Source organism: Dasypus novemcinctus, chromosome 3, assembly GCF_030445035.2.
Source record: "Dasypus novemcinctus isolate mDasNov1 chromosome 3, mDasNov1.1.hap2, whole genome shotgun sequence".
Lineage (NCBI taxonomy): Eukaryota > Metazoa > Chordata > Mammalia > Cingulata > Dasypodidae > Dasypus > Dasypus novemcinctus.
In genome coordinates this window covers 2,257,197-2,280,426 of record NC_080675.1, presented here as the reverse complement: position 1 = coordinate 2,280,426, position 23,230 = coordinate 2,257,197, and the positions used below count along the sequence as shown (strand labels likewise).

Below are 23,230 nucleotides of genomic sequence, written 5' to 3'. Positions count from 1 at the left end.
AAGGCCGTGAGTTAGTGACAGTGTATGTTCTTGCACCCTCCCCATTCCTAGGTGTTAGTTTGATGGGGCATTTCGTAGACCTCCCAGTTTGACTGTGATTTTCCGGAATCTGTGGTCCAGAAAGTATGGAAAGAGAGAAGCCGTGTAGATTCTTCTGTGACCTAGTTGGGCAGCCAGAACAGGGAGCTCACCTGCTGAGGGGGGTGTGGATGGAGTTTGCCTGGTCCCCCAAAGGAAGCAGCCGCTTACACTAATTGAGGTGAGGGGAAGCGACCCCGGAGGGGAGCGCAGCTCCATGGGGCCAGGGCCACGCCACTGGCCCTGCCCGCCCTGCCACTGGCCCTGCCCGCCCTGGCTCGCCCAAGGGACGGAAGGTGGTTCCAAGGACAGTCCAGTAAGTGGGAAAGGGATGTCTGGAACCTCAAAAGTTGAGGAGGCCCCTCCGCTCGGGGCCCACCTGGGTGCAGGCGGGTTCCACCCAGCCCCAGCTGGGCCCATGTGCCTCCATGCAGGCTGCTGCCTGGGGCTGAGCGAGCAGGGGTCGTCATCAGCTGGAGCCTACTTGGAGCGGAAGAAAGGGCATCCTGGGGTGGGGGGGGGGGGGAGCCAGGACCCTCCACAGGCTCCCGTGGCGCTCTCAGGGCCTCTGGTCTGTGCCTGCTGAGCTCTGCCGATGCTTTGGGCACCGTGATGTGGTCGCGTGGACAGGCCAGGTGCTGGCTCCAGGACTGGCTGGGGAGGCTCTCCCTGGGACCAGGACGGCTTCCTCCTGCCCCTGCCCTCCAGCGCTCTCACCACCCGTGCTCACATGGAACATGGATTCATAACTCATCCCGAGTCTCCAGACTACGCCCTGCCTTACCCAGCGCCGACCCCGCCGACCCCACAGCCCCGGACGGCCGGAACAGCTCCAGCCCCGCCCGCGGGCACCCTGCTCTCCGTCTATGGGCAAGAGGACAAGGCAGGTGCAGCCTCCTACCCATCCCACCTACGGCACCAGAGGCCTTGCCCTACTGTGCTCAGACCTACCCGCTCTCCTCAGAGCCCCCAGGCCAAGTCTGGCCACTGAAGCGGATGTGGGGACACCCACGCCTCCTGCCACCTGTGCTCACCCTGCAGTCCGGGGGCGGGGCCCAGAGGCTGACCCACCCCTCATCCCAGGAAATGAGAACCTACAGGGCTGAGGGTTCCACCCCACTCTGCCGCCCTCCCTTTTTGTTTCTGACCCAGGAGCTGGGGGGGGGGGGGGTGGGGGGGAGGCCATGCCTGGCTCACCTGCCTCCCAGATGCAGGGTGGCCCCCAGACCTGGGCATCGTGGTAGAGGCGGCTCTGGCCAGCAGGTGGCAGCACAGACTGCACCTACAGAACTGGGGGGCAACAAACTGGCCTCTCCCCAAGCCCTGGCTGACCACCTTGGGGTGTCTGGGCAACTGGGAAAGGGAAAGCAGGGACCAGAAGTTGGGGCCCCCAGCAGCTCCACACCCATCCTGCTGGGCCAGGCAGGCACCGCAGAGGACCCAGCCCTGGAAGCGGAGGGGCTCGGGCACTGGGAAGGCCCTGGAGGCAGCTGAGGAGGTTCCAGAAGGAAACCTGGGGCTGCAGGTGCCTGGAAGGCACTGGAGGGCACTGGAGGGCACTGGAGGGCAGGGCCTGGGCGACAGTGAGGAGCGGTTGGTTGTGTCTGAGGCTGGCAGCAGGGAAGGAGAGGAAGGAGACTGGAGGACAGAGTGGGCGTGGGGGGAGGGCATGCATGGAGCCCGGCTGGGGGGAGGGGGCCAGGAGCCCAGGAACAACTGGATGCCTTTCCCCACACTGCAGGGCAGAGCCGAGCAAGTGCCCTCAGATGCCCGGGTCAGGCTAGCTGCCCCCGCCCGCGGGCTCCTGTCCCATCTCGGGGACAGCAGGGAAGACGCCGCTGCGGGACCCGGGCCGGCCCTGCGGACAGGGAGGCCCCACTCGGAGACGCGGCGCAGGCCAAATACCTAGTTTATTTCAGCATCAGCAACATCTTAGCCATCAAAAAAATAAACTCTACCAAGGGCGACGATGTCTCTACAGCGCGGCTAAGGGCTCCCGCCGGCGGCGGGCACCGCGGGGCAGGCGGCGCTGCCCGGGCAATAAGTTAGGAAGCGGGGGCGGCCGCGCGGGCCTCACTTCTGGGCGGGCACCAGGTCGTCGATGGCCTGGCCCTGCTCCAGCCGCTGCTCCATCTCGATGAGCAGCTTCACGCCGTCCACCACCATCTGCACCAGCTCCACCTCCGAGAAGCCCAGGCGGTCTGCGTTGGAGACGTCGAAGACCCCGCCCACGGCGGCCGTGTCCACGCCCCCTGCGGGGAGGTGCGGTCGTGTGGGGCGGGGGGGCGGGCAGGTTCCCCCGCACCCGCACCTGAGTCCTCTCCCCTGCTCCCGGTTCACCCGTGGCCCGCTCACCTGTGCCGCGCTTCTGAAGCCGCAGCCGCTTGAGCACCTCCGGGAACTTCTCGTGCTTGCCCAGGTGGGGCAGCTTGATGTGCACACCTGCGCGCAGCCCCGTGCCCAGGTTGGACGGGCAGGTGAGGATGTAGCCCAGGTGAGGGTTCCACATGAACTCGTAGTCCTTAGACTTGAAAAGCGTTTCGATCTGGAGTCAGAGAGCACGCCGTGAGGGGGCGGCCAGGCTGAGCGCCCCTCGGGCGGCCGTCGAGCCCCCGGGCTGGGCGCAGCGCTCCGGGCGGCCCCTCCCGGCACCGAGGCCCGCGGGCCGCACCTGGGTGAGGCCGTGGCAGAAGCGCGTGAACACCTCCTTCATGTTGCCCCCCTTCTGCATGGAGATCACCCGCAGGTGGTCCTCCTCGTTGACCCACACCAGGAAGGTCTTGTTGTCGTTGTGCCTGCAGGGCGGACACCCAGCCTGGCCGCGGCTCCTCCTTGGACGGTGGCCTCAGGCCCCATCCAGAAAAGCCCCTACACACCCCCCAGGCCCCCCCTGCAGACCCGGGGACCTTCACGATTTCCCGAGGCGCAGTTCCAGCTGCGCCCAGGAGCGTGGGCTCCTCCCAGGACCCCATTCCCCGCACTCGGGGGACGCCCTGGGGAGGGCATGGAGGCCGCGGTGGCCTTGGGCACTGGACTGTGCCTCCCTCTCTGGGCTAGGGTCTCCACTTCGCGGGGAGGGGCAGAGGCAGCTGAGGCTGCTGGGCCCTCCTGCAGAAGTGGGGGAGGGGGGCAGGAGGCTGGAAGCCCTTCCCCCTTCCCGGGCTTAAGAAGCTTCTGCGTCACCCAGCACCTGGCAAGTCCCGCCGCGCGGGGGGGGGGGAGGTGAGAAAGCAGAGAAAACAAGAGGCTCCAGCTCCCAGGAGAGCACAGGGAGAGGGGGAGGCCGAGGGGGAGGGCGTGGCTCCCGCACCTGCGCGGCCAAGGTCACCTGCAGGGAGCCCTGGAAGGCACCGCGCCCGGAAGCGCAGGGTAACCCTTGCTCCCTCACTCCCGCGCCTAGGTGGGCCCCACCCTGCGGGAAGGGCAGCCAGAGGCGGCGGCGGGGAGGGGGCAGGGGAGGGGGCAGCGCGCACCATATGCCGCGGGCGTCGGGCCAGTCGCGGGCCATGCCCGAGGCCAGCAGCAGGGGCGACACGGGCTTGTCGAAGAGGAAGTGGTCGTCGATGAGCTGCTGCTGCTCGGCCTCCGTCATGCTCTTGAGCGCGTAGTACCTGCCCGCCAGGTCCCCGTCCAGGCTCGACAGGGCTGCGGAGTCCGGCGGGCGTTGGGATCCGCGTGACCTCGGCCAGCGCCCGCCCTCTCCGGGCCCCCAGGGCCGCCCGCGCTCGGGGAAACCGGACCCCGGCGCGCGCACGCAGATAAGAGCGCGGCGCCGGCGGCTCGGGTGGCGGCCCCCAGGCGGGGGCGGGGGACCCCCTGACCCCTCGCCGACCCCCGGCCGCCCGCGGCCCCTACCTTCCACCGCCAGCTTCTCGATGGCGCGGCGCTCCCCGCGGCTGCAGTGCGGGGGGAGGCAGAAGCCGCGGATGCTGCGGCCCGTGCGCACCCGCGAGCTCAGCACGTAGTTGGGGTCCAGGTCGTCGCCGCCCTGGAGGCGGAGCGGGGGTGAGCGCCCGAGCCCCCCGCCCCCCCCGCGGCCCGCCCCCCCCCGCGGCCCGGCCCCCCCCCCGCGGCCCGGCCCCCGCACCTGCAGGTTGTCGGGGTTCAGGTCGGTCTTGTGCTCGTCGCAGGGTTTGTAGCCCCCGTGCCGGTCCTCGATGATGGGGTCGAAGAGCTCCTTGAACACGTCGTACGACTCCTCGTCGCCCGCCACGCAGCCCACGGTCAGGATGTACGGGTGGCCTGCGGGGGGTGCGGGGCGGGCAGGTGACGTCACTGCCAGGCCCGCCCGCCCGCGGAGCGCGGCGCAGGGTCCCGGGGAGGAGGGGGGGTCCTGGGGAGGGGGCACCGAGGCCCGGGCTGAGTGCAGCGCGCGCCGGGACCCTGCCCGAGCTGGGGGGCCCGAGGCCGGCGCCGCGTACCCGGGTTGTCCACGCCGGTCTGGATGCAGTCGTCCAGCGAGAAGCCGCTGGGCGTGCTGCGGGCGCGCAGCTCGGCGTACAGCTCGGGGGTCAGCACCCGCGCCATGTGGTTGTTGTGGCCGCTCAGGTCGGGGAACTCGTCCTCGGCCGGGAAGCGCAGCTTGAGCGCGTTGTGGCTGTTGGAGAAGGGCATGGCGGCGGCGGCGGGCTGCGGGGAGACGGCGGGCTGCGGGGAGACGGCGGGCTGCGGGGCCCGCCCCCCGCCCCCCGGCCCCCGCCCCCCGGCCCCCGGCCCCCGGCCCCGGCCCCGCGCCCCGCGCCCCGCGCGCACCCCCCGCCCCCGCGCCCCGCGCGCCCCCGCCCCGGCCCCTCACTCGGCGGCGGGCTCGGGGCTCCTCGCGGGCGGCTCGGCGGCTCCGGGCGCGGCGCACAACAGCGGCCGCTCCGCGCTCCCGCGCCTCTTAAAGGGCTGCAGGCGCGTCGCCCATTGGCCGCTATTTATAGCCCATTCATTCCATTGGCCCGCGCGGCGGGGCGGCGCCTCCGCTTTGTCCGCCGCCCCCGACCCCCGCCCGCCGCCCACCCGGGCCGCCCCCTGGCCGGGACCCCCGCGCCGCCCGCCGCCTCCGCCTGGCGCCCGCCCCCGACCCGTAAGCGGGACCCCAGGGCAGCCCCCCCGGACCCCCGCCCCCGGGCGGGAAACTGAGGCCCGGCAGCCCCCGGGCACTTGAGGACACCCCGCTCCTCCGCGGCTCGGCCCGCGCCCCCCTGCCGGGCGGTGTGGCCGCTGCCGGGGTCCGACGACGGCGCCCGGGGCACCGCAGCCCCGCCCGCGCCGAGCCGGCGCCGCCGACCTTCCTCAAGGTGCCCGGGCGCGGGGGGGCGCGGGGGGCGCGGGAGGCGCAGGCTGGCGGCGGCCCAGACCCGCAGCGCGCGGCCCGTGACCTTGGGCACGCCGCGGGCGTCGGGCTCGCGGGGCAGCTGCGGGCAGAGGGGGCCTGAGAGGCCGAGCCCCGCACTGCCTGGACCCCCCCCCCCCGCCCCCCGCGACGGGCTGCGCTCCCTCCTCCCCCTGCCAGCCCCCACCCCAGGACGGTCCCGGAGACTCGGCCAGGGTGGGAGGAAAAGGAAAAGCGAATAAACGACCAGCGGGTGCGAAGTGTTAAAGGCTGGCCGGTCCAGGGTGAGGGGCTGAACAGAGCAGGAAGAGTGGCTCCTTCCATGCTTTCCGGAAAGCGACTTGGCAGTGTCTATTAAAATTTAAAACGTTTGTACTCCGTGACCCAGTGATCCCACTTCTAGGAATCCGGCCCAAAGAAAAGACAGTCTCGGTTCCCTCCCCAGGAAGAGGGAGCGGCGAGGTGGAGGGCGGCAGTGGGGGGCACTGACCGGGTGCCCTTCCCGTGGGGAGCGGAGGCCTCCCGTCTGGGGAACGGTGTGCAGCTGGTGAAGAGAGCCAGCTGCAGCTTGTGGGAGGGATGCCCCCCACGTGCGGCTGAGGGAGCAGGGACCCTCTCAAGGTGTGCATGTGGGCACAATCCCCCCCACACTGCACAGTGAGCACTGCTGCGTCCAGGGCTGGGGCCGTGCGTCCCGCCCGGCCGCAGAGGGGCCTCCTTCCCTTCCCCCTCCGCATCTCTTCTTAGACCCATAAACAAAGCAATCTGAAAAAGGCCCCGGACGCCGGCAGGTGTCCCTTAAGCCGGGGGTCCCTGTGCCCCCACCCACTGCTGCCCCTCCCCGGATTTTAGAAATATTTGCAGCTGCCCTTCCCGCTCCTGCCCCCAAGGCCTGATGGGCTCAAGTTTCTGTTTCTAGAAACAAGAGCTGTGGCCCCTGGAGGCCACTAAGCTTTCAGGCCGCAGGGGGCCAGGAGCGCCTGGGGAGCCCGGGTGCCTGCCTCCCCCATCTCCCTGGCAGCTGGGGGCCTGGGGAGGCCACCCTTCCCACCTCCCGGTGTGGCAAGGTCGGGCAAGGTCAGGCGGGGGGGGGGGGGGCTGCAGGCCTGGCTGGCACCTCAGCCCTCCTCAGCCTCCTGAGTTGGCGTTTTGATCCCCGTTTTGGGAAGAAGTTAGTGGACTTGTGCCTGGACCGAGCCACAGGCCCAGCCCTGGGCTCCCCAGGCACAGGCCGGCCCTCGGGGCCCCAGTCCCAAGCCTGAGCTGGACGGATAGACAGGCTGCATGGAGTGGGCAGCGGCAGGAACTGGGGAGCAGGGCCAGTGCGGGAAGGAGGGTCTTTGAGGCCCTTGGGTCCAAATGTCAGGGTGCCGGGCTCCCTCTCTGCAACAGGCGGGGGCTCTGAGGGGTCCCCAGAGCAGGGAACAAGGGCAGGGCCCGGCCAGAGCGGCAACTGCCAGGGGAGCTGGTCCGAGGCTGTGGAACGCCCCCCTTTTCCACAGGGCCCGCAGGAGCCAGTCTGGCGGCGTCCCGGGCCCAGACCCATGCATGATCTCACCAGGGCCGGTTTATGGTGCTGCTTCCTCAGCATCACCCTTGGCTGCAGCTCACCCCTGGGCAGGCGGGTGCAGCTCCACGCTCCACGGGGCGGGGTGTAGGCGGGGCGGGCGGGGGCCAGGCTCCAGGTCCCGGGAGCCTGTCCCTGGCCTGCAGCTGGGGGGCAGGGGGGCGGACACTGCTTCCTCCACCACCCCCGGCCCTGGGCTCTGCAGAGCCCTCCAGGCCTGGCACTCCTCTCCAGGGCCTCGGCCTGTGCCCACCTTTCTTCACATCTGCTCTTGGTTCTCTGACGCCTAATTTACTGGCTTCAAAAACCAGTCCCGGGAGCGGATGGAGCTCAGTGGCTGAGCGCCCGCTTCCCATGTGCAAGGTCCCGGGTTCTTTTCCCGGTACCTCCTAAAAACAAAAAAATCCTGCTTTGGCCAGAATGGCTGTGCAATCTCCAGCGAGTTACTTAGTTTCTCTAAGTCTCTGTTCCCCCACATGTAAAACTCTCCTCCCAGGGGACTGTGGTGAGGCTTGAGTAGGAGGACACTTTGTGGGCATACATAAGACTCAATCTTGTTAGGGGACCCCAGGTGCAAACGCTCCTGGAGCTGGGAATCACCTGGAGCCTGGGGGAGGCCCATGCTGCTTGAGGGGCAGTGGCCAGGCAGCTCTGAGAAGGCTGCCTGGAGGAGGGGGTCCAGCAGAGCTGGCAGGCCAGGCCTGGTCAGGGAAGCTAGTGGGAAGTCGAGACAACACCTCAGCTGGCCTCGCCGCAGGTGTCCAGCCTCAGCTCCTCACCGCGGCGAGAGGCTGGGCAGAGGAGCTCCTGGGAGACGCGGGAGCCGGCTCACCAGGGGAGCAATTAGGCTGACTCAGGGGTGACAGCATAACTGAGCCAGGCTGAGTCAAGTCACAGCAACGCTCGGGGAGACGTGGAACGGGGCTGCTGTGATTCCAGAGAGAGGAAGGGGTCCACCAAAGTCCCTCGCATGCCAGGACCGGGGCGTGGAGGGGCCGAGGTCAAGCCCCAGGTTTCCATGATGGGCCCCACAGGGCAAGGGCTCCGTCCCCGAGGAGGGAGAGTCCAGACTGCCCCAAGAGCAGCTCTGCAGGGGCCTGGACCCTGCCCTTGGCCAGGGGTTGTTCCCGGGTCATTGCTAGGGGTGAGGGGCCCTGGGCTCCCGGGGCTAAGAGGACGTGCCCTGCGGCAGGGAACGGAGGGAGACAGTCCCTCCTCCCCGCCCCCAGAGAGGAGCCTGCCCTGAGTCAGCTCCGCTGAGACACAACACTGCTCCCACTTCCCTCTTCTGCCTCTGTCCCGGCTCGGGCCCCTCTCCTTGTCTGCACCACGCACCAAAGTGTGCTCAGCTCCCCCAGCTTTTGTGGAACCCTGTGGACAAGGGTCCCCCTTCCACTCCTGGAAGCAGCTTCTGCACTTGAGAGAATGTGCTCCTGCCGGGGCGGAGGCAGGGCAGGGCAGGGGGAGGCAGGGCAGGGGGAGGCCAGGCCTGCGCCTAAGGCTTTCTGCAGACCTTCCCAGATGCCCCTCGGCGAAGCCTTCCGGGACCACCCTCTGCCCCGCCATCCCTTCCCAGGAATTTGCCGCGGGCCGGCCACGGGGCGGTGAGCAACGACCCCCCCCCCCCCCCCCCCCCCCGGCCGCCAGCGCCGGCAGAGGCCGCCGAGCAGGCCGAGAGGGCGCGGACCCCACCCTCAGGACGGGCCCACGGGCACGCGGCCCCGGCCCCGGACGCTGAGCGCCGATCCGCAGAGGAATTCCCAGCAGGACACCAGGCCCCGGGCGGCCGCGGCCGGGGTGACGTCATCGCCCGGCGCCGGGCCCGGAAGCGGAAGTGCCGGCGCGGAGGGCCGCGGAGCCACGTGTGGAGTCCACGCGACCGGAGCCGGCGCAGCTCGGGCGGGTGAGCCCCGGGCCGCGGGGTGCCCGCTGCGCTGTGCTGCCCCCGCGCCGCCCTTGCCCGCCCCCCGGCCCCGCCCCTGCCCCGCGGCCCGCGCTTCCGGTCACGGCCAGGCCCCCGAGGCTTCCTGCCCCCGGCCCACCGAGAAGCCCGCTTTGGGGGCGATGGGGAGGGGTATCCCCGCTGGTGGGCCCCTCCCCACCGCCACCCTCTCGTCGCACAGCCCGGGGGATGGGCGCCGGGCTCCTGGAGGAAGTGGGGCGACAGGGACCTTCGTGGGGACCGCTGGGTCGACCTCTGCCGTTGCCGGGCTGCAGTCGGTGGTGCACCCGTGGTTTGCGCCGTGGGCCCCGTCCCTTGTCCCAGAGCAGGAAGGCCTGGGTGCAGCCCTGGGGCCTGGAGGTGGCAGCCTGCGGGGCGGGGGCCAAGCCACCCCACCCCTCGCGGCTCACAGCCCCGGCTCCACCTCCTGCCTCCCGCCCCCTCCCCGCTTATGCCCGCATACGCCCCTCCCTAGGCCCCTGGCACCTGCCCGACCGCACCACCATGAGCTTCGTGGCCTACGAGGAGCTGGTCAAGGAGGGCGACACGGCCATCCTGTCGCTGGGCCACGGCGCGATGATGGCCGTGCGCGTGCAGCGTGGGGCGCAGACCCAGACCCGGCACGGCGTCCTGCGGCACTCAGTGGACCTCATCGGCCGCCCCTTCGGCTCCAAGGTGACCTGCGGCCGCGGCGGCTGGGTGTACGTGCTGCACCCCACCCCGGAGCTGTGGACGCTGAACCTGCCGCACCGCACGCAGATCCTCTACTCCACAGACATCGCGCTGCTCACCATGATGCTGGAGCTGCGGCCCGGCTCCGTGGTCTGTGAATCCGGTGAGTCCTTCCGGCGCCTGCGTCCCCCCGGCCAGAGACAGACTCGAGTGGCGCTCAGACCCGGCGCCCACGCTGCCTCCTGCCGGCCTGGCTGCGCGCGGCCCAGTCACTCACCTCCTGCCCTTCGTCTCTGGGCTCAGGTGGCTCTAATTTTGGTTTTACTTTGAACTTGGGGAAACAGGTATAACCTTCCCAGGGTCACTGGGGCAAAACCGGCCCTCCCGGGGTTGACAGTGTAGTTGAGGGAGATGGGCAGGAAGCAGGACAAGGCGAAGGCGTAGCTCGTCTGGACTGCTGCAGGTTTATGGAGAAAAGTGAAGCAGGATCAGGTGGGCGGGTGCTGTAGTTTTAAACAGGACGGCCCGGGTCGGCCCTGTTTGGAAAATGACGTTTGAGTAAAGACTGGAAGTGGCAAGGGGGCAAGCCCTGCGGACACGGGGTGGGGAAAGCGTCCCAGGAGACTGTGGGTGGCAGGTACCTGAGGGGGGCGTGTTCTCGGTGTTACAGGAAGTGCCCGCGAGGTCGGCGTGGTTCGGCTCTTAATCTCAGCACTGGTGAGGAAGTGACCGGGCCTGGCTTTTCTTTTAACAGGAGCTTTCTGGGGAGTTGATGCAGGGAAACCGGCAGGAGGCTGGAGCTGTGATCCAAGGAAGAGGGAACAGGGGGTGGACCTGGGGGGAGACCCCTGGGTGCTGATGGCAGGGCCCCATGGGCGCCTGGCGCTGACCGAGGTGCTGACTGCCTGTCACGGTCCCTGGGCTGATGGAGGGGCAAGGGCACCTGGGGGGGGGGGGGGGTCCCTGGCTGCAGGGAACAGGAGCCCAGCCCAGGGCCCGGTGAGAAGGGGAACCAGGGCTGCTCCAAGGGGATCGCTGGGCTGGAGCCTGCCCGCAAACGACCACAGCTGGGCCTCACCTGCAGCCCAGGTGTGCGCTGCTGTCTCCGAGCCGTGGACGCGGCATGCAGGTGGAAGCGCCTGAAGGCCAGCCGCTCCCCGCCCCCCACTCACACAGGGCGCCGGGATTCCCAGCCCTCTGGAGTCCAGGGCGCCGCGGAGTTCCCAGCATGGCTGCTGGCCTGGGAGGCCTCAGGCCGCCCGTCCCTGCCTGGGCCCCAGCTTCTCCGTGTGGACAGTTCCCGTGGCCTGGCCCAGCTCTTTGAAACATGAAGAGTCGGGTGCAGACGCCAGGCTGAGGGTCAGAGGGAGGGCGCGGCTGGGCAGAGGCCGGCCGTGCTCAGCACGAGGGGGTGCACGGGTGCTGGGGTGGGGGGCAGAGCGGCTCACAGAGGCTCCGGGCAGTGCCCAGGCTCCCTCGGTGTCCCGGAGCTGGAGTGCCACCGTGACAGGCCAGCTTCCTGCCGTGGTGGAGGGAGACGGCCAGCAGCCGTGGAAGCAGAGGGGAGCGCAGGGCCTCCCGCTGGAATAACTCAGGAGAGGCTCCCCCCAGCTCGGATGGTTAGAGGAGGCCGATGAGGACGAGGTGCCGACCTCGAGCTGGGGTGAGGGCCATGCAGAGGCCCTGGGGTGGGGGCAGAGGCGAGGCACGAGTGGGCCGGGACAGTGGAGCAGGCTCTGTAGTCCGGAGGATGCCCTGGGGAGCAAGGCCCTGGGGAGCAAGGCGGGCTGTGGGGAGAGGAAAGGCACGCCCAGGGCTGGAGGTGGGAAGGAGCACCATGGCTGTGCTGAGGCCAGATGGACTGGAGGGGCGGGCAGGGCCCTGGCAGGTGGGGGGGCAGGAGGGGGGGCAGGCAGGGCCCTGGTGAGGGGGGCAGGAGGGGGGGCAGGGCCCTGGCTGGGGGGGGCAGGAGGGGGGGCAGGCAGGGCCCTGGCTGGGGGGGCAGGAGGGGGGGGCAGGGCCCTGGCTGGGGGGGGGGGGCTAGTGCGCTCCGGGAGGGGCCTTGGGAGGGGCCGTGGGCCAGCATTCCAATGGATCCGACAAGCAGGAGGATTTTGGCTGAGCACCCGGGTGTCGTTTTCTGGGTGGAACAGCCTTGGCAGGGAGCGGGTGGGGGCTGGATCCCACCCAGGCCGGCCATGTTCGCGCTAGCTGCTGTTGGGTGTGAACGTGCAGTTAGAGCGCAGGGAGCTAGCGCCGGGGTTGTCATTGGCTGAGGTCCCCGGGGTGGGGGCGCCCTGGCTGTGGGGTGGCCTGGGCAGGCGCTGGAGGTCAGGCAGGGGAGGCGCTGGTCCCAGTGCAGGCAGGAGGAGGTGGAGAAGAGGCAGCGGGGCGGGAAGGGGGCGTGCAGCGGGCTGGTCACGGCCCTGTGGCCGTGAGGGTGGACGAGGCTGTGGACAGCGCTGCATTCAGGACGGGCGACTGGCCCACGAGGGAAGCCAAGGCCGGAGTCGAGGTGTGGGGGTCACGGGGGCGTGGATGGGCCCCAGGACGGCCGCTCGGGCTCCCCGCTCGCCGCGTGCCCTGAGGCGGGCACGGCCCCTGGACCCCCACGTGCAGTCCCCAGGGCGGCCACTCGCTGCCCACGACCCTGCCGGAGACGTGCGCCGCCAACCCAGGCCCCCGGTGACCCCGCGCGTCCTCCAGGCACCGGCAGCGGCTCCGTGTCCCACGCCATCATCCGCACGGTCGCGCCCACGGGCCACCTGCACACGGTGGAGTTCCACGCGCAGCGCGCCGAGAAGGCGCGGCAGGAGTTCCAGGAGCACCAGCTGGGCCGCTGGGTGACCGTGCGCTGCCTGGACGTGTGCCGCAGCGGCTTCGGCGTGAGCCGCGTGGCCGACGCCGTCTTCCTGGACATCCCGTCACCCTGGGAGGCCGTGGGCCATGCCTGGGACGCCCTCAAGGTCGAAGGTGAGCAGATGGGAGGCAGTGCGGGGTCCCCGGCCGCCTGGGCGCCATGGCACTGCAGGGCCCTAGGAGGCTGCAGAGGCCTGAGGCCCAGGGCCACGAGGCAGTTGGTCCCCAGGGAGCTGTGCAGGGTCAGAGGGCACGGGCCAGCCCCGCCTGCCTCTTGGGCTCTTCCCTCCCCGCAGGGCCCGGCCCTGGCGCCTCAGCCCCTTTTAGGGAAGACGCTGAGAGGGGAAGGGGAAGGGGGAAGGGGAAGGCAGCTGCCCGGAGGCAGCCGCAGTTTTTCCCTTTTCTGGAGAAGGAGCCTGGAGCCGCCTGCCCCTCCCCCGTCCCCTCCCCTTTCCCCTCCCCCAGAGGTGTGGGGGAGGGGGGGCAGGGCTGGGAAGGGCTGGGGGAGGGGAGGCCCGGAACCAGTCGTGGCAGGGCCCTCTGTCCTTTGCCTGCCTCTCTTGCAGGCTCCCGCCCGTCCTGGTGGCCGAGCCGGCGGGGTCACATGGGGCCTCCCTCAGGCACCCTGGGTGGCCGCCGGCCCTGCCTGCTGTCCCCGCCCTGCGCCCCCTCCCGGCACCCCCTCCTGTGCTCCGGGCCCCAAGGCTCCAGGCTGGCCGAGGTGCCCGCACCCCTGGACAGACTGTGGCTGCTGTGCCCAGGCAACAGCACTGCGACCCCCCTGGCCCCAGCGCCCCGGCCCACAGAGCGCCTCCTTGTTCCCCGAAGCGGCGACAGCCTCTCATTTCCTGTGGCAGCAGCCGCCCCCGCAGCCCCGGCCTCCGCGCGGTATTTTTAGAGCCGCACACAGGGAGGCGCCCGGCGCTCCCCCTCTGCCCCCAGTGGCCGTGGGGTGTGTGGCCTGGGGTCCCCCGTGCCCCGCCGACGGCCCAGCCCTCACGGTGGATCCTGGGCCAGGACAGGGGGTCTTCCCGGGCCCCAGGGCGTGGGCGGGGCGGTCCTGGCCTGTCCCCCCGCCCTCCGACCCCCGCCCGTCCTCCCGCAGGTGGCCGCCTGTGCTCCTTCTCGCCGTGCATCGAGCAGGTGCAGCGCACGTGCCAGGCGCTGGCGGCGCGCGGCTTCTCGGAGCTGAGCACCCTGGAGGTGCTGCCGCAGCTGTCGCACGTGCGCACCGTCAGCCTGCCCCCCGCCGACCTGGGCGCGCCGCCCGGCCCGGAGCCCGGCCCCTTCCGCAGCGGCACACCCATGAAGGAGGCCGTGGGCCACACCGGCTACCTGACCTTCGCCACCAAGAGCCCGGGCTAGCGGAGCCGCCGGGCACGGGCACAGCCCCGGGGACCACCGTGCACGGGCAGCGGGCGCCTGCCCGGCCTGTCTGGAAAGCCACGGCGGGCGGGGCCTGGGGCCAGCCGGGCCCCTCGTGCTCCCGCCTGGCTCAGTGTCCCCTCCCCCCCAGCGCAGTGTCCCGGCCTGGCCCCTCTGCTGCACAGGCCTCCCCCGGGTGTCAGGGCCCCCCCTTCCGGCTGCCCTGCACCCCCCGACCGGCCCGCTGCCTCCCCAGCGCAGGCCGTAGCTGCTGGCAGCCTTGAGGTTCTGTTGGGGTCCAGGCCTGCGCACATCCCGGGGTGCTGTCCGTGTCCACGTCTGTCCCTGTGCCCTGCCCTGGTGTGCTGCAGCTGGGGCTGGGTGCGTGCTCCTGGGGGAGACCACGCAGCGGCACTCGCCTTACAGAAAAGGAGCCTGGGGCCCCAGGGGACCCCTCATTGCTGCAGGCTACCCAGGAGACCTGGCTGATCCCTGAACCACTTGGGTCCTTCCGTCCCTCACAGGGGCCCTGGGGTCCTGGGATGGCCCCTCCTCCCAGGGACTAAGTGGGTGGGAGGGGCACAGCCGGGCTGCCCCTGGGGCCATGTGAGTGGACAGCTGCCCAGAGGGTGGGAGCACGAGGGGGGCGCAGGCCCGTCCCCTGCTCGGTGGCCCGGGACGCGGTCTCCCGCCCATGGGGCAAAGCTGAGCGGCCATAGGACCTCAGGCCCAGGCTGGCTTCCCACTGCCCGTGGCGCAATAAATGGCTGCTGCCGCCACCGCTGCGTCATGCCACCTGATTCGCCGCCTCCCCGCGCCTCTCGGTGGGTCGTCCCCGCTCGCCGCCCACCCCCAGGACGGGCGCCTGGGGGCTCTGGGCTCCAGGACAAAGGCCTGGGCCGCGGTGGACAAAGGAGTGAGTGTGTCGCCATCCTGTGCCCGGCCGGAGAAAGGGCCGATTGTGCGGGGGGCGGGGGGGGGGGGGGTGGAGTGTGTGTGTGTGTGTGTGTGTGTGTGTGTGTGTGTGAGCGCACGTGGGCCCCTCCCAACAGGGCAGTGGCCTGGCCAGCGCAGCTCCTGACCCCGAGGGACGGGCAGGTCCTCCAGGCAGCCGCGTCCCCGGGCGACGGGCTGCTCTGCCCTGCGAGGCCTCTTGCCTGACAGCCATCAGGGTCCTGTCCCCCTTCCAGAACCTGACCTCTGACCTTGCGCCTGGCCTGGAGACAAGGAGGAGACCAGACCTTACCCCGAGGGTCACGGTGGGGGGGGGGGGCTGCCACAGCAGGCAGACCTGGGAAGGTCTCCCTGGGGTCCGCCCCCTGACCCGGCACTGCCTCAGGCCAGGCCTCCAGGCTGCGGCGGAGAGCCCCCTTCCGCCCCCCTCCTTCACCGCCACCTGCCCCCCACGGAGCTGCTCCCTGAGCCTGGGCCCCTGCACATGCCCCCCCCTACCGCGCCCCTGGTGTGCAGTCCCCGGGGCACCCCCTGCTCCCTCCACTCAGCCCCCTGGCCCTGAGCCAGCCGCACACTGCCCTCCACCTCCCAGCCCCGCACCCAGGGCAGGAGCCCCCGTGCTGGGCTGCGGTGGTGCTGGGCTGCGGTGGTCACGCTTGCGGTCAGTGACAGTCACCTCCTCGGGGCAGCCACGGGGCGAGGACTAAGCGGGAAGCCCCGCCTGGCCCCAGAGGCCTCCGTGCTCCTTGGAAAGTCCCCGCCCCGCCCCAACCACAGGGGACCCGGAACATGCGCCCCGGCTTGCACAGCCCTGCGCTCACCCCCGGGGACCCCAACCCGGGAGCCCCCCCGGGGCCAGAGGCCAGGGCCTTGGGCTCTGCGCCTCCCCCAGGAAGCCCCCGGCTCTGGCCCTCCTGGGCTCCACAGCCGCTTGGAGCTGCTCCCCGGGCCCCCAGGTGAGCCTGGAGGGCGGCCTGGCCTTGCGCCCCGCTTGGGCACGATGGGGCGGATAAGGGGGCCACGCCGCTGGGGCACGCTTCCCCTGCCTGCCGGTGCCACGGCCCCTCAGCAGTCCCTCGGTCCCCCGGCCCGCCTGCTCCCGGCCCCCCTTAGGTCTCGGGGGTGTCCTGGTGCCCACCTCGTCTCCCTGCCCGCGCCTGCTCCGTCCTCCCAGGACACACTGGTGCCCCCTCGCTCGCCTGCGTGCTGGAGGTGGCGCGGCTGCGCGAGCTGGGGGAGGGGCCATGCCCGGTCCGGCGCGCAGGTGGGGAGACTGAGGCCTTGAGGTGCCAGGCTCGCGGGGACCTGGGCCTGCCACCTGGGCCCCCACGGCAGAGCCCCCACCCCTCGGGGCCCCATGGGTGGGAGCCTCCCCAGGAGTGATGCAGGGATAAGCCAGCTGTGTCCCACCCGAGCCTGCCCCCCTTGTCCACAGTGGGGCCGGGCGCCTCCTGTCCCCGGGGCTGCCGTGTCTCGTCATTCAGGACGGTGGGAGCTGCTGCCACCTCCTCAGGACAGCCCCCGGTTTCAGATTCCAAGGCCATAATTCTGGGGCCACAGCTGGGTCAGTCTGAGAAAAGTCTCCTGTACCTTGAGGCAACCTGCATAGTTGGTCAGGATTATGGGAGAAAAGGTTTGACCCGAGACACCTGGGAAATCCTGGCCATGGTCCTGTTGCTTAGGGGTAGTTGTGTAACGAAATGGAAAATGACTGTCACCCAAGCTGGGGCCTGGGCTGGGCCTGGGCAGATGGGTCCTTGTTTGACCTCCACAACTTTTTAATTAGGAGGTGTATTGGTTAGCTGCTGCCCCAGACATGCTGCATAACAAATACCATCCCCTGCAAAAACAAAAAACACGAAATCTCAGGACCTTGAAACAAGTCAGCTGTACTTCTGGATCTGGGGTTTGGCGGCTCTTGGCCACCCTCAGTGACCTGAGCCTGGCTCCGTGTCTCACCCTCCGGAGGGCTGGCCTGTGCAGGTCCCCGCACCAGGGGCTCAGGCACACAAGGAGCGAGCCCGGCAGGTGCTGCTTTCCAGCCCTTGGTAGCTTTGTACCTGCTGATCCTTTCTGGCCCCCACCCCCCAAGACGTCTGTCTGCTCATTGTTTTGTGGCTTTTGCTCATTTTTGTGCTTGTCTGCCTGTTTTTGTTTTTGTTTTTCCTTTTTTATTTTATTTTATTTATTCATTTCTTAAAAATATTACATTAAAAAAATATGAGGTCCCCATTCACCCCCACCGCCCCCACCCCACCACTCCCCCACGGTAACACTCCCCCCCCATCATCATGACACATCCACTGCATCTGGTGAGTACATCTCTGGGCACCGCTGCACCCCATGGCCTGTGGTTCACACCATAGCCCACACTCTCCCACGTTCCATCCAGTGGGCCATGGGAGGACACAATGTCCGTGTCTGCCTGTTTTTGTTGTCTTTTTTCTTTAGGAGGCATGGGGAACTGAAACCGGATCCTCCCGTGTGGGAGGCGGGCGCTCAGCTGCTGGAGCCACATCTGCTTCCTGCTGATACTCAAGGCGTGGGGACAGGGACTCCGTGGTTCTAGTGTGCGAGTGTGCGGCGAGGGGGCCCCTCTGTCCCAGGGGCCGCCACACTTGAGCCCCGTTTACAGACCCTAGGAGTCACTCCCCTGCGGGGGCCCCGTGCCCTGCCTGGCCTTCCAGGGGTCGGCGGCCAGCGGGGAGTGGACTGTGCGTGCCGGATGAGGGAGGCCGTGCGGCCCGGCCCAGTGGCGGGGACGAGGGCGTTTCAAAGTCAGGCTGCGGCTGCTGCGGCTGCAGGAGGGAATAGCTCAGCTCCCACCTGGCTGAGAATAGCTTGGAATTGGGTCACGCTCGCTGCGAGCCCCGGTCACAGCCTCCAGCCTTGGACGATAATCAGCTTCTCCCCGACATGTGTCCCTTCACCGGGGGGCAGCCGGGCACAGGCACGTTTTCAGGAGGGGCGAGGGAGAGGGACTGGGGTGGCGAGGGGCGGCCCTGTCGTGGCCACCTCCCGGCCCACTCCCTCCCTCGGCTCTCCTGCACCCCTGCCCGCCCTCCTGCTGCCCTCCCCCCACCCAGGACCTGCCAGCCCATCCTGGGCCAGGGGTCCCTCTGCGGGTGGCAGCCCGCTGAAGGGCAGGGGCCGGGGGGGCATGGGGAGCTGTGGGAGCCCCTCCACAGGGCGGCCCTCTCCTGGCCTGTACCCCCTCAGGGGCCTGTGTGCAGATACCCAGACCCCCCATGTCTGTGGCAGCCCCCCCACCCCGGGCACATCGAGCGTGGCCCAGGAGAGACCACTCTACCTCTCCGTGGACTCCTGTGGCTCACGTGTCCCCACGCCCAGCTCCATGCTGCCATGGGCCCCCGACCACACTCCGCCAGCACTGCTCGACCCCCGCCGGCCTGTCCAGGGCCTGCTGCCCCTGCCGTGGCGCACCCGGCGTGGGCACACCTCAGTCCAGGCGCCCGGCCCAGGGCTGCCCGCCAGGCTCCGCGGTGTGCCGAGACCCTCCGTGGCGCCCGGTGCCCCTTGCTGCCCAAACTCTACCGTGGGGCTGTCGACCCAAAGCCCAGGCCCGCAGTTCCTGGGGCCCCGCAGAGGGGCCTCTGGGGCTTCCTCTGGATTAAGCCACCTCACCCAGGGGTGCCCGAGCCGTGGGCTCACGGTGGCTCTCCCTCAGTGCTGTTCAGCCCAGAGACCCCAGGAGCAGGGGTCTGCATCTCCTGGAAGCTCATCACAGAAGCTGCAGTTCAGCCACATCCCCGGGTGGTTCCCGCAGCGTTCATGTGTCAGAAGCACGCATTTGGCTGATTTCCCCCCCTCCCCCTTTTTGCTTTGGCCAGTGGGAAGCTCAGAGCAAAACATGCTGCCCCGTCTGGCAAAAACATACAGGATTTTGCCTTGCTTTTGTGTTATCTTTTCCCTGCTCTTCCCTGATGTCTTGATATTCTTACTTTGTGCAAAATATTGTTGCACAGCATATTTCGTGAGCGAGGTGAACCGTAAGTAGATAAACCCACCAAGGCCGCTGGGTGCCATCTCATCACAATTGGCCAGGCCTTTGTTTCCTGTCTGTGGACTTGGCCACGGGAGGCCCTGGGAGCCAAGGCCGCGTTTCCACCTGAGTACGCTGCCACCAGGTGGGGCATCGGAGTCAAGCTCGTCCTGGTGGGGGCCCGTTGGCTGCCCTACTGTGCGCCAGCACCTGCCAGGCCCGGTTTCTGGTCCTTGTTCTTTGTAAACCCTCAAGGCAGTTACTCTCATGGCGCAGGCGGCGGGCACAGGACGGGGCAGCGCTGCTCCAGGCGTCACCCCTGGGCCAGCTGGGCCCGGGGGGAATGCGGATTCTCGGTTCCCACAGACAGAGGCAGGAACTCGGGTGTTTTAGGGTCCTCCAGGGGCTGCTGGGTGTGGGGAGCCGCTGGCAAGGGAGCCGGGATGAGCAGACCTTTCTTCTTTGTCATTTTATTTTTTTAGGAGGTAGTGGGGATTGAACCCGGGACCTTGCAGGTGGGGAGCAGGCGCTCACCTCTTTTATTTCTTCAAACACACGCCTTTATTCAGAGCGCTTAAGCAGCAGGGTCGCCCTCCCTAGGGGCCGTGCTCCCTCGGGTCTCAGAGTGCCTGGACTCCGCTGGGATGAGCTTCCCGGGCCTGGGTACTTGGGGGGGGGGGCAGCCTTTTTCCGAGCGTCACCTCCCAGCGGGCAGAGAGGGAGAGGGGACAGGGGCCCGAGGGCCAGGCCAAGAGAGCCTCAGTGGGCCCTGGTCTGAACACAGCAGGTGCCGAGGGAGCCGGTGGGGGCTGATGCCCTGCGGTGTGAGGTTGGGGTGCTGAGACCTGAGACAGTAGGGGGCCTGGAGCCAGGTGGGGGCTGGAGGGGGCGGGGCTGGAGGGGGCCTGGAGCGCAGGTGGGGGCTGGAGGGGGCGGGGCTGGAGGGGGCCTGGAGCCAGGTGGGGGCTGGAGGGGGCGGGGCTGGAGGGGGCCTGGAGCCAGGTGGGGGCTGTAGGGGGCGGGGCTGTAGGGGGCCTGGAGCCAGGTGGGGGCTGTAGGGGGCGGGGCTGGAGGGGGCCTGGAGCCAGGTGGGGGCTGGAGGGGGCGGGGCTGTAGGGGGCCTGGAGCGCAGGTGGGGGGCTGTAGGGGGCCTGGAGCGCAGGTGGGGGCTCAGCCGAGCCTGCTGCGCTGGGCCTGCCGGGAGCGGGGTGGCAGCTCTTTCCACAGTCTCTATTTTTGCATCTGTTTGAAATTTTCCCAAAATGAAAAGTTGAAAAACCAAAATCCTGGCTCCGCATTTATTTGTTGTCTGCACTTGGCCAGGCCCCCGCCCAGACCACGCGCACCTCTGGGCTCCTGGGACGAACCAGCCGCAGGTCCCCGCCCCTGGGGGGCTCCGGGCATCGGCCGCGGCCCCTCAAGTTGGGGGGCCCAGTGTGGAGGCGGCAGCTCGCAGGAGCTGCGCCGCGGGGCCGGGGGTGCGCGGGGCGGCCCCGCCACGCAGGGTGGGCGCCGGGCCCCCGCGCCACCTCGGGGCTGGCTCTGCCGCCGTGGGTGCGGGGCCGAGGAGCCTAGGAAGTTTCTTTTTTAGGTATTTGGTTTTATTGGGGTGACAGTCACGTAACAACGTCGTGGAGTTAGGCTCTCCGTGCTGCAGACCCCCGCGGCGCCCGGCCCCGGAGGCCCGGCCCGCAGCCCTCCCGCACCCTGCCCCGGGGCTGACGAGCGGGGGTGGGCGTCGGCGGGGCCTCCTTCCGCCCGCGGGAAAGGGCGTTTTTAAGCCGGGACCGACCGGGGTCGCGGGGGCTGCAGCGGGGCGAGGGGCGCTCAGGGTGGGGGGCACGTGCTCAGGCCGCCCTCTCCCCGGGGTCGCCCTGCTCCGGACTCGCAGCCCCTCCCCGCTGGGTGAAGCACTCACGCCCCCCGCAGGGGTGCAGCCCCGACGCCCCCCTGCCGCGCACCCACCCACCAGGCCGCGGCCTGGGCGTCCCCCTCCGCTCCTCTCGCTCCCTCCGCCGCCTCGGCTCCCTGCCCCTCCTCTCCGCTCCCCCGCCTTCCCCCCTGCTCCTGCCCCTTCTCCCCGCTTCCCCGCCTCTGCTCCCGGCCTGCTCCTTGCACCCCTCCTCCCGCTCTGCTCCCCGCTTCTGCCCCCCCCCGCCCTACTCCCGCCCCTCTGCTCCCTTCCCCCGCCCTGCTCCCCTCCCGCCCCCGCGCTGGCGGCTCGGCCTCCGTCTGGGGCCAGCGCAGGGCTCTGCCCGCCCCACTTCCTCCCTGCGTGGGGAGACTGCTGAGGAGCGCGGCCGGCAGCCAGGCCTGCGGTCCTCGTGCGCCCCCCGCCCCGGCACGCCCCGCCCCCGCTCTGCTCCTGGGCCCTTGGGGTCCCGCCTGGCCCCCGGCCCCTGTGGCCTCGCCCTGCCACCTCCCTCCCGTCGGGGCCGCCGGGGGACCCCCGCGCCTCGCCCCGCGCCCCTGCCCTGAGCGCAGGGTGGGTGCTGCCCCGGGGCGGTGGGCCCTCCACGCCCACGCCGCGGGCCCCCGCCCCCCGCGCGCGCCCCGGAACGGCAGCGACTTGGCCTCGCCGAGCCTGCGCCCCCGCGGCTGGGTGACCACAGGAGCTGGAGCGCCGACTCGGGGTCCCCAGGCCGGGCCCCGCCCCCCGCCGCCCACGCACGCACGCGCGCACACGCGTGCACACACGCACGCGGGCCCTCGCGCCGCCGGGATCCGGGGACGCGGGTTTTCCAGGCGCTGGGAAGGCGGGGCGGGGGGCAGGCCGCAGCGTGTGGCCCGCAGCCCCCAGGGCCCCCCACCCTGCCTCCCGCTGCCGCAGGCTCCCCCGCAGCCCCTCCCCGCAGCCCGCCCGCCTGTCCTGGGAGCCCTGGCCGGCCCGGGCCCTCAGGGTGTCCCCTCGGCGGGAAGCCGGGGACAAAGAGGCAGCTGCCAGCGGGGCCGGCTGGGGGCCGCGGCCTTTGTGCGCGCCAGGCCCCTCCTGGCGACCTCACCGCCGACCAGAGAAGGGCCCTTTCTTCCCAAAGGCGGCCGTGGGGACAAAGCCGCTGCCGGGGGGGCCAGCGGGCCGCCCCCCTCATGGCATAAATTAAGGGGGCCGGGGTGGGGGAGGGGAGGGCGGCTGCAGCTGCCTCGGGGAGGCGGGGCTGGGGGCCTGCGCCCGCGCGCACAGGCAGACCAGCCGGGCCCCCCTCACGGCCGCAGCGCCCCGCGCAGCCCCACTCATTCATTCACTCATTCATTCACGCGCCGCCACTCCTTCCTGCCTCCCGCAGACTGCTGGGGCGCTGGGCGCAGGCCCTGCCGCGTGCGCTGAGGCCCTGGGCCGGGCGAGGGGCAGGGGCCCCGGCTGCGGGTCCCTGGGGCATATGGCCTCCTCCCACCACTCACGCGGCGGCGCGGCAGGGCCTCCAGCTGCCCATCTGTCCCTGTGGTCTGGAAATTCCCAACATCTGGGGACACCGAGACCCAGCACGTGTCCTGGCCCCGAGGCCCGCAGAAGGCGCCCGGGCCGGCCCAGGAGGTGAGGAAAATATTTGGTTTTCGATGCTGGTGTCTGGTGACTTCGTCGCTTCCTGTCCCCAGGGCCCGAGTGCTCCACAAAGCGTCCTCACAGCGCCTGTTGGCCCTCAGCCACCGGCACCCCGCCCTCCGTGGGCGCCTCTCCCTGCACCCACGATGACCTGGCTGGAGGCCCTGTGTGGTCAGGGGAGCCCAGGTGGCTGGCAGCAGGTGGCCAGCCCTGTGGACATCAGGGACGTGGACGGGTGGCCCCAGCCCTCCTCTGGCCCCCCACCCTGCAGCATGGTTGCACCTGGGTGCCAGGCCAGGAAGGCTTCCCGCAGGAGGAGGCAGCAGCCCTTGGAGGTCAGACCCAGCCTGGGGGTGGCCTGGGGAGCAGGATTTAATGTCGGGTCAGAAGCTCTCCTTGGAGGAATGGCCGCGGACCCTGGCCTGGCAGCCTGACAGAGCCGGTGACAGGTGGCAAAGGGAGCGTCTCAGGGTAGATGGGGCACCTACTTGCAAGAGAGGTGCCTGGCTCAGGTCACATGCTGCCCATTCCCCCCGGGGCTGGGCCTGTGGCCCCTGACGAGGCGGCCTTCCCGGGGCCGCGACCCCCAGCAGCACAGAGCGCTGGGCCCTGGTCCCCAGCCCTCGCCAGCCCGGAGGACGGCGGGGTGCTTAAAGGTTGAGCACCTGCCGGGAGCTGTTCCCGTCCTGCGTGGCCCCCTTTTATGGTGGGGAAACTGAGCTCAGCACCATGGGAGGGGACCCCGGCAGGACAGCTGAGGCATCTGAGGCACCATGCCCCCCAAAGCCGGGGCACACGGGCCCCCCACTCCCCAGCCCGAAGGCCCTGCTGTCCCTCCTCAGGGAGCTGGCGGGGCAGGGGCGGTGGAGGCCGCCAGGGCTCGGGCAGCGTTGCCATGGCGCTGCGGTCACAGCGCTCAAGCTTCCTTC

General features: G+C 70.2%; 2 protein-coding genes and 1 long non-coding RNA gene across 9 annotated transcripts; 1 reads left to right on the top strand and 2 right to left on the bottom strand.

Annotated features, from left to right (window-relative positions):
- Window positions 1-1,970: 1,970 nt before the first annotated feature.
- On the bottom strand, window positions 1,971-4,970 carry CKB (creatine kinase B). Of its 6 annotated transcripts, none has more exons than XM_058291201.1 (8): window positions 4,874-4,967; window positions 4,500-4,743; window positions 4,166-4,320; window positions 3,934-4,066; window positions 3,552-3,723; window positions 2,750-2,873; window positions 2,434-2,623; window positions 1,971-2,330 (listed from the first exon to the last, which is right to left on the bottom strand). In XM_058291201.1, exons 2-8 carry the CDS (start codon window positions 4,690-4,692, stop codon window positions 2,152-2,154), a joined length of 1,146 nt encoding a protein of 381 aa, XP_058147184.1. In that variant the 5' UTR covers window positions 4,693-4,743; window positions 4,874-4,967; the 3' UTR covers window positions 1,971-2,151. The 6 variants fall into 6 exon arrangements, with proteins under 6 accessions (XP_058147184.1, XP_058147177.1, XP_058147187.1 ...); XM_058291194.2 differs by having other exon boundaries at window positions 4,500-4,707; window positions 4,874-4,946; XM_058291204.1 differs by having other exon boundaries at window positions 4,500-4,725; window positions 4,874-4,931.
- A 2,149-nt stretch (window positions 4,971-7,119) lies between these two features.
- Window positions 7,120-14,582, top strand: TRMT61A (tRNA methyltransferase 61A). Of its 2 annotated transcripts, none has more exons than XM_058291137.2 (4): window positions 7,120-8,868; window positions 9,383-9,742; window positions 12,286-12,552; window positions 13,544-14,582. In XM_058291137.2, exons 2-4 carry the CDS (start codon window positions 9,412-9,414, stop codon window positions 13,801-13,803), a joined length of 858 nt encoding a protein of 285 aa, XP_058147120.1. In that variant the 5' UTR covers window positions 7,120-8,868; window positions 9,383-9,411; the 3' UTR covers window positions 13,804-14,582. The 2 variants fall into 2 exon arrangements, with proteins under 2 accessions (XP_058147120.1, XP_058147124.1); XM_058291141.2 differs by lacking the exon at window positions 7,120-8,868 and adding an exon at window positions 8,919-9,185.
- Window positions 9,666-11,460, bottom strand: LOC131277138 (uncharacterized). The gene is made up of 3 exons (XR_009184325.2): window positions 10,658-11,460; window positions 10,221-10,379; window positions 9,666-10,115 (listed from the first exon to the last, which is right to left on the bottom strand). It is a non-coding gene; the product is annotated as an uncharacterized lncRNA (long non-coding RNA).
- Window positions 14,583-23,230: the final 8,648 nt, after the last annotated feature.